Here is a 12,204-nt window from a genome sequence, read left to right as displayed (position 1 = left end):
TTGTCAAAAAAGATACTTGATATAATTTCAGTCTTGACTTTGTTAAGACTTGTTTGGTCTTTCCGGAATAACCATCACCATTAATGTTTATTTTTTTAAAAACCTGCTTAGGTCTTGACTGCCTACATATATGCCTTCACATCTTATTTTTATTTGAATTATCCTCATGGCCTATGAGGTCTCTGCTCTCAGGGATGGGACATGATACTGGATGCACCATTGTAGACTTACCTACAAAATCTTGATCTTTGGACAGCATGCTTTAGAAGAGAGGAAAGCAAAAATGTTGCCTTGCAGTTACTAAGTGGTTGTCATTTTCCTTGACTAAATAAAGTATTTTTGATGGAAAAGTCCAGAAGCTTTGGCATCAGGATTATCTTTTAGGTTTTATGAGCTTAGTTAAATATTTTACTCTTTGGTTGCTACTCCAAGCTTTGTAAAACCGGTTCCCCAGAAGCCCACTTACCCATTGAAACACCTTACTCATATCCCTAGGGGCCCCCAGTGCTTGCCACTTGGGTAATAGCAACACACAGAGCAATGATACAGAGTTCTCTGCACTTGCTCCATGTTAACCTGTTCCAGGTCTAGCAGCGGTGAGCACCTTCCTATGAGGCATAATCTTTCTTGGACATTATTGTGTTCTGATAATTAGTCCACTAGTGTTTGGCCTCTTGCCTCAATGCCATGTTGATCATTTCGATTGGCCCAGAAATGTACTATGTGTCATATATATCCTATTGGTGAAGCACCTAAGACCTGATGAAATTCAATGTTTTAAAGATGCCAAAAACTGTACTTTCAATGAGGTAGACAGCAAGGTCAGCACCATGAAGGAAGTCTGGCCACTGGAGATCTGTCTTAGCCCCAGGCTCCAGCCTAAGGGTAGACAACTCCATGCAGCCACGCTTCTAGTCCTTTCCCCTTAGTAGCCTTGGCTTCACGAGGCTTTAGGCAAAAGCAAAACTGCAATCCTGAAGCCATATAACAATTAGCTTTCTGCTAACTGGAAGCTTTAAGTGATTAAATCAATATCTCCTTGCCCTTATTTGCAGAGGCACACACCTCAAAAGTTACTAGGCTGAAATTATGGAAACATCCCAAGTGTCCATTGACTAATGAATGGATAAAGAAAATGTGGTGTATATATATGTGTACACACACACACACACACACACACACACACACACAGGAATATTATTCAGCCATGAAAAAGAATGAAATCTTGCCATTTGCAATGACATGGATGGAGCTAGAGAGTATTATACTTAGTAATGTCAGTCTGAGAAAGACAAATGCCATATGATTTCACTCATATGTGGAATTTAAGAAACAAAACAAATGAGCAAAGGGAAAAAGAGAGAGAGAGGCAAACTGATGGACTCTTAACTATAGAGAATGAACTGATGGGCACCAGAGGGAAGGTGGCTGGGAGATGGGTTAAATAGATGATGGGGATTAAGGAGTTCACTTGTTATGATGAGTGCTGGTATTATATGGAAGTGTTGAATCACTATACTGTGCATCTGAAATTAAAATTACACTGCATGTTAACTAACTAGAATTTGAATAAAAACTTTTAAAAAACAAGTTACTAGGCTGGACAGCCCCCACCTCCTGAGCAAACCACTCACCCCTAGCCACAGAGAAGAGAGGAGACCAAAAGTGTGAATGGGAGAAAAATAGTCAGGATGAGAGGGATGGTCAGCTGTGAGGGGAAGGAGCATGTAGCTAAGCAATTTTTGACTCCTTCCTTCCCATCCTGTCACACAGTTTTTTTCTTTTGTAGCGTTGCCTCCATTAAGAACTTCCAGGCAGAGGAGTAGAGATGGAGACATCTTTACCTTAAGAGTTAGTTGGTTAGGGGCACCTGGGTGGCTCAGTGGTTGAGCATCTGCCATTGGCTCAGGTGGTGATCCCAGGGTCCTCTGATTGAGTCTTATATCGGGCTCCCCATGGGAAGCCTGCTTCTCCCTCTGCCCCTCTCTCTCTCTGTCTCTCATGAATAAATAAATAAAATCTTTTTAAAAAATAAAGAGTCAGTTAATAGTCTGGCTCTCTGGGGCAGAAAGCACCCTAGAATTTTGCCTAGATTCACTGGAACTTAAATTTTCTTCTTTAAGTTGTTCCCTTTATTCTATACCCCAAACACCACCAAACACTGAGAGCTTCCTTTGGATGCCTGGACAGTATCTAGCTCATTTTCTTAGGAGACCCAGAAGTGTCTTCACACTTGCATTGTGTCTGCCTCTGTCACCTCGGGGCTACTTTGCTTAAACAGAAATGGAGGCCTAAACATAAACTGTGCCTTTTAAGTTCTGAGTGGTTGGACTGAAAAAAAATCAGTGGCTACTTGGTTGTGTTGGTGATGGTATACTGTGACATTATACGACCATATGCTGGATTTTGCATTTTCTCTATAAAACATCTATTATTCTCAGGTGCCTGGGTGGCTCAGTTGATTAAACATCTGCCTTCAGCCCAGGTTGTAATCTTAGGGTCCTGGGATAGAGTCCTGCATCAGGCTATCTGCTCAGTGGGGAGGCCACTTCTCCCTCTCCTTCTCCTGCTACCCCTGCCTGTGCTCTCTCCGTGTCAAATAAATAAAAGAAATCTTCAAAGCAAAAAAATCTATTGTTCTTGATATTGTATCTTTGTCTTTTTGATAATGCTAGGTTTTTGATTGCATGGAATATATTTCCTTTTTATTCCAATAGTGAATAGTTTATTTAGGTAGATGCCCTTTCCCCAGGTGATCCTGGTAGATTAGCTGTTATACCTCCCTTCTCTCTTTTCTCAGTATGGACTTCTCTTAGGTTATTCTTACTCTGAGGGCTCTCCATTAATAATTTTTTCACACAGCTAACAGCTCTGTTTTTAAATGAAGAGGTTATTTTTTAATGCTCAGAGGCACATTCTTTTTTTTTTTTAATTTTTTTTTATTTATGATAGTCACACACACAGAGAGAGAGAGGCAGAGACATAGGCAGAGGGAGAAGCAGGCTCCATGCACCGGTAGCCCGACATGGGATTCGATCCCGGGTCTCCAGGATCGCGCCCTGGGCCAAAGGCAGGCGCCAAACCTCTGCGCCACCCAGGGATCCCTCAGAGGCACATTCTTACAAGTATTCAGCTTCTTTGATCTTTGCTATATGAAAAACAAATACAACAGAACCTGTTTTGTAGTCTGGTCTGTCACATAGAGAGGGAAATCAAACAGGGTTTGACAACTGAGACCTGGGGGTTGTCAGAGGGGCAAAATAATCTTAAGAGATTGTGCAGGGCAGGGGTGCCTGGCTGGCTCAGTCAGAAGAGCATGCAAAGTTTGATCGTGGGGTTGTCAGTTCGAGCTCCATGTTGGGTATAGAGATTACTAAAAAAAAAAAAAAAAAAAAGTAAACTTTAGGGTCGCCTAAGTGGCTCAGCGGTTGAGCATCTACCTTCAGCTCAGGGCATGATCCTGGGGTCCAGGAATCGAGTCCCACATCGGGCTCCCCACCGGGAGCCTGCTTTTCCCTCTGCCTATGTCTCTGCTTCTCTCTGTCAGTGTCTCTCATGAATAAATAAATAAAATCTTAAAAAAAAAGTAAACTTAAAGATTATACAGGGCAGAAAGGGCCTCCACACAGGTGTGCCTAACCTAGCTGATGGCTTCCAGGTGGGGATTTGTATGGGGGAGAAAGTGGTTTTGAAGAGGAGGCTTTATATACATAAAAGAGAGCAAAGAGATTAATGGAGAGAGAATGCAGATGGGGGTGAATAGAGGGGGCAAGATAGTAGTTGTACTCCAGCCTGGCCCAGGCTGACTAAAGCCGAGTCCTATAACAAGATGGGCTGCTGGAACACACCATTATCAAAAGGAAAGGGCCCTGGGGATGCCTGGGTGGCTCAGTGGTTGAGCTCTGCCTTTGGCTCAGGGCATGACCCGGGCGGGGCTCCTGGGATTGAGTCCCACATCGGGCTCCCTGCATGGAGCCTGCTTCTCCCTCTGCCTGTGTCACAGCCTCTCTCTCTGTGTCTCTCATGAATAAATAAATAAAATCTTAAAAAAAAAAAAAAAAGGAAAGGGCCCCATTGTGTGCAGGTAACAAAGTGTAACATGGAGTGAAGTAGGGAAAGGAGTGATAGATTCGCTATTTAGCCTGATTTGCCTGTAATATTTGTAAAATTTGGAGGGGTCAGAAGGAGAGTTTGGTTGAGGATCTACATACCCTGTCTAAATATTTCAAATGTTTATTTTTTCTAAGATTTTATTTATTTATTTACGATAGACACACACAGAGAGAGGCAGAGACCAGGCAGAGGGAGAAGCAGGCTCCATGCAGGGAGACTGACGGGACTCGATCCCAGGACTCCAGGATTGCGCCCTGGGGCAAAGGCAGGCGCTAAACCACTAAGCCACCCAGGGATCCCCTATTTCAAATGTTTAAATCACCAAATACAGCATGTTTTATTGAATGGTTTATCTCCTTCCACGACAAGTGTATGTTCATAATGACCTGAAAGGATTTAGAATTCTCAGACTCTTCTATGTCCTGCCCCGATGGTGTAGGAAGAGCTGCCCCCTCACCCCGTGTCCTAGACCAGCCCTGTTCCCTGTTTCAGGCACAAAACCCCCTCCCCCTTAGGCCTGGGAGCACACCCCCCCCCCCCCCACAGTGCAGCCAGCCCTGCCGAGGACAGCACCAAGAGGAGCACGCAGGCCCTGGCCACAGGCTTGGGACTATTCTGGGGCGCCACGTACCAGGAGCACAGGCTAGCAGGGGCACACCCCTCCTTCTCGTGAGCTGGGATCCTAGTCCTGTAGGGAGGGGGTGGCTGGAAGAGGACCAAAGCGGGGCCTCTGTAGCATGGAGCTCAGGACGCGGGTCCCTCTTGCTTGGGTCTGAAAACACTAGTATAGTACAACGAGCACAGCATCAACACACACCAACCAGAACCAGTTTGAAGGCCCTCAAATCGCACTGTACGGAAAACTCTCTGTTGACCTGGCCTTTCAGTTTAGGTGATGATAACCAGGCGTCTGTGCCTCTGTGTCACCACATGGGTGGAGCCTTAAGGAGCATATAATACATTGTAAAACATCAACACTAGTGATAAGGAAAAAAAAAAGGATCGTCAAAGTGTTTGGTTTACTTCACTTTAAGAGGCCTGAGTGTGGAGTATCTACTAACTGAAAAATCAGTGCCTAAGGTTTAGGGGGAAGAAAGATCAAACCTTTTATAGTCCCAATCATTCAGAAGTTCACCATCCTGGGGGGTGAGGGAAGGGGGGAGGAGGGATCCACACACATGTATAAATAATGCACAAATCCTCAAACAGGCATGTTCATAGCGAGACTATTCACCACAGCCAGATGGCAGAGACAAAGTAAATGTCTACGAGCAGAAGGATAAACAAATTGTGGTGCATACACACACTAAGATATTATTCAGTCATAAAAAGGAATGAAGTACGGATACCTGTTACAACATGGATGCATCTCAAAAACATGATGCCAAGTGAAAGAAGCCAGACTCAAAAGTTCACATTTGTATGATTTCACTTCTATGAAATGTCCAGAATAGGGAAACTTTTTTTTAAGATTTTACTTACTTGACAGTGAGAGAGAGCATGAGAGAGCACAAACAGGGGGAGCAGCAGTGGGAGAGGGAGAAGCAGGCTCCCTGCTAAGCTGTGAGCCCGATGCAGGGCTCCATCCTAGGACCGATCCTAGGACCCCGGGATCATGACCTGAGCTGAAGGCAGAGGCTTAACCTACTGAGCCACCCAGATGCCCTTCGAATAGGGAAATTCATAGAGTTGGAAAACAAACTGCTGGTTTCCAGGGGCTGGAAGAGGGGGAAATGGGGAGTGGCTGCTTAATGGGTAGAGTTTGGGGCTGATGAAAACGTCTTGGAATTAAAGAGGTGGTGGTTGCACAACATTGTGATGTCAGTGAATCGCTCACTCTTAAATGGTTGTTTTTTTTAGAAGATTTTATTTATTTATTCATGAAAGACACAGAGAGAGAGGCAGAGACATGGCAGAGGGAGAAGCAGGCTCCATGTGGGGAGCCCAATGCGGGGACTCGATCCCAGTTTTGGGGATCACGACCTGAGCTGAAGGCAGCCTCTCAACCACTGAGCCACCCAGGTGCCCTTAAATGGTTGGTTTTAAGTGAATTCCACATCAATTCAACAATAATGCTATTGTGAGTTAGCTTCTGAAATGTGCTAGCACAGAATATGAGAGAAGACAGTGCTGCCAGGGGGACCCCCCGGGGGGCCTTAACTAAATGCAGAAATGAGACCCTCTCTTCTCAAGCCCCTTCCCCTCTGGCCTTTCCTCTTCTCTGATCCACTGCTCAGGTACAACTGTACCTTCTTTCCCCCTTAGAGTCTAGAAATTAAGCCCATTCTCTCTCTTTCCTCTATTTTTTTTTCATTTTTTTTATCAGGAAATATTTCAGATCTACACAGAATTAGAATACCCTATCAACATCTACGTACCCACCACCCAGCTTAAGAAATGTAACATTACAAATATAGTTGAGCCACTGTGGAGTCTTCTCCAAGAGGATTCCCCTCCCTTTGCTTCCCCAAGAAGTAACCACCATCCTAAAGGAGTTATTTACCTTTCCCACGCATACTGTCACACATGTAGCATGTGTAAGCATCTCTCCTATGCGTGCTTTTTACTCCAGACATCTGTATCCACAATCAACACATGGTGATCATTGTGCATCCTTGTGGCACCAGCTTTTCCCCCTTGTGCAGCTTTCTGCTGATCTGAGCCCCTTCTGTGTCTCAGCCCTTGGGCCTCTCCCCACCCCTACCCCAGCCCAGGCTTTGCCATCCTCTTCACTTTACCTGCGACCCCCAAGCTAGTAAATCAAGGCTGGTTCTACCGTTGGTGAGTCTTGGCTTCTTTCCCTGTGGCTCTTAACCAGTGCTTCTGAGACCCTTAGCTGCATCTGAATCCCCTGAAGGGCTGGTTAAAACACAGTGCTGGGCCTCCCCTCTGAGTTTCTGATTCAGTAGGTCTTGGGTAGAGCCTAAGAATTCCTGGGTGCTGCTGCTGCTGCTGCTGTGGGAACTGAACTTCCAGAACCACTGCTCTAATCAGCATCTGGGCCCAGGTGCAGCCGCCCCATCTGGCCTCTGGGCTGGCTCAGCCATCCATGAGGTTTCCTTCAAAACCCTGCTCTAGAGCAGTGCTAACAGACATATAATGCAAGTCACATGTGTAATTTAAAATTTTCTAATGGCCACATTCAAAAGTAAGAGGAAACAGGCAAAATGAATTTGTTTAAGATTTTATTTATTTATTTATTTATTTATTTATTTATTTATTTATTTATTCATGAGAGACAGAGAGGCAGAGACACAGGCAGAAGGAGAAGCAGGCTCCATGCAGAGCCTGACGTGGGACTCGATCCAGGGTCTCCAGGATCACACCCTGGGCTGCAGGCGGCGCTAAACCGCTGCAGCACCGGTCTGCCCTATACTATTGTTTTAACATGTAATCAGTATAAAATCATCAGTGACTTAAATGTAATGTTTTATACTTAACAGCACACTTCAAATTAGACTAGCCATATTTCAGTAGCCACGTATGGCTAATCACTAACGTAGTAGACAGTGTAGCTCTAAAGGCTTGACCTACATCTCTCTCCTTACAAAAATTGTTTTACACTTAACATTTTAACTTATTTTGGACTGTAATAAAACCATTTAAAGTAGGCGCACCGCATGGTGGAGGGCGATACGTGTCAGTGAAGGTGAAGTGGATCAAAACACAGAGGAAAAAGATTTGAGTCAGGATAATCTATCTAAATAAAATCTGCTTATGTTCCATCTTATTAATTTAAAACAAATTTATTTTTAACCAGAACAAATGCTGTCAAATATACCAGTCACAAGTAAGAGAGGAGTCTTTTTGGTGATGCAGTTTGGAATGCCGAATTGGTGTTAATAAAATTCCCACGGGCTTCTAAAAAAAAGAAAAGAAAATCTTAAAAATAATGAACAGCAGTTTCTTGCTTCTTCATTTTCTTTCTATTTCTTCCAACTGCAGGGTGAAATGAGAGAAAATTAGCAGTTCCACAGCATTAACCAGCACCAGTGACTTTCTAAACCTATGAAAAAAAAAAAAATAAGCCTATGAAAATAGCTCTATGTACATGCTGCATTTGTGTGCTGTATCTCAAGTTGAGTACCACACATTTAACTCTTGTAACCTGTACCCTTGTGTATAGGGTGCTCGTGCAACCCATGGCTTCAATTTTGTGAGCCTACCAACCTTGTCTCCCTCTTGCCTAGCACCGTAAATGCTTCCCTCCACCCTTGAGAGGCCATTCGGAGATTTAAGGAAATCTCTTCACCTTAAAAGCCTATGCTCATTCCACAAATGCTACTCCCTTATTCTCCCAGACCCTCGGTTTCCATATCTACCATATGAAAAAGAAGCTGTGATAATGAAATACACAGCTGTGGAAATGCAAAAAAAAAAAAAAAAAAAAAGTTAATCATTTAAATATATTCAGAGACAAGATACACCTCAAGACTTCATTACCAATTCAGTGATAAGTAATCACCATACTATGACTAACTTGCTTTAGACTTTCACATAAAATACAAAAATCTACACCTGAATATTAGGTATTAATCATTAAATGTGGTCCTACTTGAAATTCTCGACTTTTTGCTATTTGTATGTAATCACATTGGCAAAGGCATCGTCTCCTAGTTAGCACAAGGCAGTACATTTCCATGGCCAAGTAAGGAAGGTCCAATTAGTGCACAGCCCAGCCACTTGCGCTGCTGCTTCCGGTAACTGTTCTCTAAACAAATATTGGTCTCGGCTACTGATACATCTACCGGTCGTTAGTAGTCTCACAGGTAGAGGACAAAAGACCTCACAAGAACGAATGAGCAGCCACGGAAATATATTTCAGAATATACTGTGATTTCTGTTACTAGATACATTAGTATTCTATTAATGTTCTGAGCAGCTAAAACTGAATTTTTAAACTGATCTTAAGCAAACTTCTTAATTTACTAGGAGAACTGAAAAAGAAGAAGACTGTCAGTAACAGGTAAATGCCGGGAATGGTCGGGTGATGTGCAAAGCTATACCCATACCTGGATTTTCTGGCCCTGTTCTCTGTTGGGCCGGATCCCTTCTAGTTAGGTCCGTCTTGTTTATTGTCAAATTTCTCTTTTTCTTTCCCCCTCTCAGAGCCTTGGGCCTCTTTGTCAGAGTTTTCATACTGGTATGGAGTTGTCCCTTTGGTGAAGAATAATACAGACTTTGGAGCAGACATTCACAGGAAAAACCAACCCGATGCATAGCGAATAGTGACATCCCGTACTCTACCCGCAGGAGAAGCAGGAGGATAGCAGTAACTCTGAAAATAACAGCTGGGAAGCTTCCTACTCATTGATGCAGCCTCTCCAAGGCCCTCACTGTTGCGCCGCTGTATCACTTACTTTCGCAGTGACACTCTTTCCAGTCCACCTGCCACCCTGTGCTGCTATTTTTGGCCCCTTCGGAGAAGGGATTGGAATCATCAGGGTCTGCCCCATTCTCTAAGTTTTTGTCAGAAATGTTTTGCTCCCACGACACATTCTATAGTGAAGCTCATTAGTTCCTCAACCACGTATCAGTTCACCATGATGGGGACAAACTAAGACTTGACATTTTTAAAAGCCACGCACAAAAACGAGGTGTGCCATTGGCAGGCTCTTTCCCTCGAGGCCCGGCCCCTCCCCGGCCTGGCCCTCCCTCCGCCTGGCCCGCCCCTCCCGCAGCCCCGCCCTCCGCTTGGCCCCGCCCCCGCCTGGCCCACCCCTCCCTCTCCCCGGCCCCGCCCTCCGCCTGGCCCCGCCCCCTCCTGGCCCGCCCCTCCCTCTCCTGGGCCTCTCCCTCCATCTGGCCCCGCCCCATCTGGCCCCGCCCTCCGCCTGGCCCCGCCCTCCGCCTGGCCCCGCCCCCTTCTGGCCGGCCCCTCCCTCTCCCTGGCCCCGCCCTTCATGTGCCCCGCCCTTTATATGGCCCCGCCCCCTCTCCCCCAGCCCCACCCTCCGCCTGACCCCACCCCCTCCTAGCCCGCCCCTCCCCCTCCCCGACCCCGCCCTCCGCCTGGCCCGCCCCTCCCTCTCCCTGGCCCCGCACTTCATATGGCCCCGCCCCCTCTCCCCAGCCCCACCCTCCGCCTGGCCCCGCCCCCTCCCCTCCCCTCTGAGCCAACGTTGACCTGAGTGCTCGCGCGCTGCCCCCGCGGCCCTCGGGTCTCTTGGCCGAGGCTGCCAGAGGGCCGCAAGTTTCGTTCTCCAAACCTTAGGTCGCTAGGGAAGGGGGCTCCTGTTCGGGCCCTGGGCTTGGGTTTGGGGGGGGCTCTGGGCTTGGGTTGGGGGGGCCCCGACCGACCCTCCGCCCGCAGGGCCGCCCGCAGCCGGGAGGAAGCGCGCGGGTCCCCCCTCACCATCGGCGGCCGCCGGCCCCATCTCCGGCTCCTCGTCCGGCTCCTCCGCCGTCTCCCAGTCGGCCTCCTCCTCGGACGAGGCCTCGGACTCGTGGACGTCGGCGGCCGCTGCAGGTGTAGGCAGCGCAGCCAGGGGCACGGGGTGCTGGCCCAGGCTGTCGCGTAGCTGAGGCTGGGGTGGGACCACCATGCCGCCGCCGCGGGGCCGCACGAGGATATGGTTGTTGCAGTTGATGCGGTGCAGCAGCGAGTGCACCAAGTCCAGGAACATGAAACGGAAACTGACCATGGGGAACTGATGGGCGTCCACCAGGATGTCCAGGTCGTCCTCCGGCGCCTCCTCCCCGTCCTCGTCCGCCGGCCCGAAGTCCGAGTCGTCCTCGGCCTCCTCGGCGTGGGCGCCGCCGCCCTCGGGGTCGACGGCCAGATGGAGACCCACGACCTCCAGGCCGACGCCTCCCGCCGACCCGGCGACTCCGGCCGCCTGCGCCTGCTGGGGCCCGGACTCGAGGACCACCCCGTTGCCGCCGCCGCCGCCGCCGCCGCCGCCGCCGCCACCGCCAGCGGCCACTGGGGCCCACGCCCCCACGGCGCCCACGGGGCTATCCTGGCCTCCTGGGGCCTGGCCTGGGTCTCCGGAGGCGGACATGGCACCGGGCAGCGCCTCGCTGGGGCGTCGGCCGGGCGGAGGCGACGCCGAGGGCGAAGACGGTGGCCGTCGGCTGGGCCGCCGCCGACCGGAGGCCCTGGGCAGCGCGGCCCGAAGCGGGGCGGGCCGGGCGGCCGAGGAGCCGCCCACCGAGGGGACGACAGTCTGTGGCAGAGCCCGGGGAGGTCCGCGACGGGAAAGGAAGGGAGCGGAGGTCAGGAGCGGCCCGCCCAGGCCTCCCCTCGGGGGACAGCGGACGGCGCGGCCGGGATTCTGCGAGGCTGCGGCGGGGGGCGGGGCCTGGCGCGTCAACAATGGGCGCGCGCTCATTCGTCGACAAGCAGGGACTGACGTGCTCAGCCGCCAATGAAGGGCCTAGGCCCTTGGCCTCCGGGCTGCTCCTGGTCACCATCTTGTGCTTCGAGGCCTTAGGCCCTCCACGGCTTTTAGGGCCACGCAACTGCAGACCTTTTATTTTTACAAAATAAGTTTTTTGGTTGGAGACACCTTGGGCCACAAGCATTGCAAGGTGTTTCCCGATTTCCACCTGGTAATGGCTAATGCATGTAGGGACAGGGTCATTAAAATGGTGTATAGCTCAGACTTAAGCAGTAGTAAAAACCTCCGGAGGAGAGAGAGAGGTTGGACAATTTAACATGGTTAAAGCTACTTGGAAAAGACTAGACAAAATTGACATGGATGCAGTCAGAACTGAGTGTTGAAGAAGTGGTTAGTGACAAGAGTTAGAAAGTATGTAATGAACCCTGACAAATTCACTTCCAGCCCTCAAAGAATGAACACGAGATACTGTTAAAGGACCAGGTCATCTCATAAGAGCTGATAAGCCTGACAGACTTTGGGGCAGCCCGGGTGGCTCGGCGGTTTACCGCTGCTGCCTTCTGCCCAGGGTGTGATCCTGGAGTCCCGGGATCGAGTCCCACATCGGGCTCCCTGCATGGAGCCTGCTTCTCCCTCTGCCTGTGTCTCTGCCTCTCTCTGTCTCTCTCTCATAAATAAATAAATAAAATCTTAAAAAAATAAAGCCTGATCGACTTTAAAAGGGCAGGCTTCATAGGATGTTTCTGAG

General features: G+C 48.8%; 1 protein-coding gene across 2 annotated transcripts; it reads right to left on the bottom strand.

Annotated features, from left to right (window-relative positions):
* Positions 1 to 7,840: 7,840 nt before the first annotated feature.
* LOC144307752 (uncharacterized) lies at positions 7,841 to 11,462 on the bottom strand. Of its 2 annotated transcripts, none has more exons than XM_077887727.1 (3): positions 10,469 to 11,462; positions 9,126 to 9,270; positions 7,841 to 8,052 (listed from the first exon to the last, which is right to left on the bottom strand). In XM_077887727.1, exons 1-2 carry the CDS (start codon positions 11,445 to 11,447, stop codon positions 9,167 to 9,169), a joined length of 1,083 nt encoding a protein of 360 aa, XP_077743853.1. In that variant the 5' UTR covers positions 11,448 to 11,462; the 3' UTR covers positions 7,841 to 8,052; positions 9,126 to 9,166. The 2 variants fall into 2 exon arrangements, with proteins under 2 accessions (XP_077743853.1, XP_077743852.1); XM_077887726.1 differs by having other exon boundaries at positions 7,841 to 7,974.
* Between the last annotated feature and the right edge of the window lie 742 nt (positions 11,463 to 12,204).

This window comes from Canis aureus, chromosome X, assembly GCF_053574225.1.
Source record: "Canis aureus isolate CA01 chromosome X, VMU_Caureus_v.1.0, whole genome shotgun sequence".
NCBI classification, from domain to species: Eukaryota; Metazoa; Chordata; class Mammalia; order Carnivora; family Canidae; genus Canis; species Canis aureus.
This window is presented reverse-complemented; position numbering and strand designations above follow the sequence as displayed.

Bases quoted from the DNA above. Each gene is read 5' to 3' on its own strand.
- LOC144307752 (XM_077887727.1), bottom strand. From the start codon at position 11,447: ATGAGCGCGCGCCCATTGTTGACGCGCCAGGCCCCGCCCCCCGCCGCA. The intron at 9,271-10,468 runs GTGAGGGGGGAC...TCTTCACCAAAG, and splicing joins GGGGCCGGCGGCCGCCGATG to GGACAACTCCATACCAGTAT.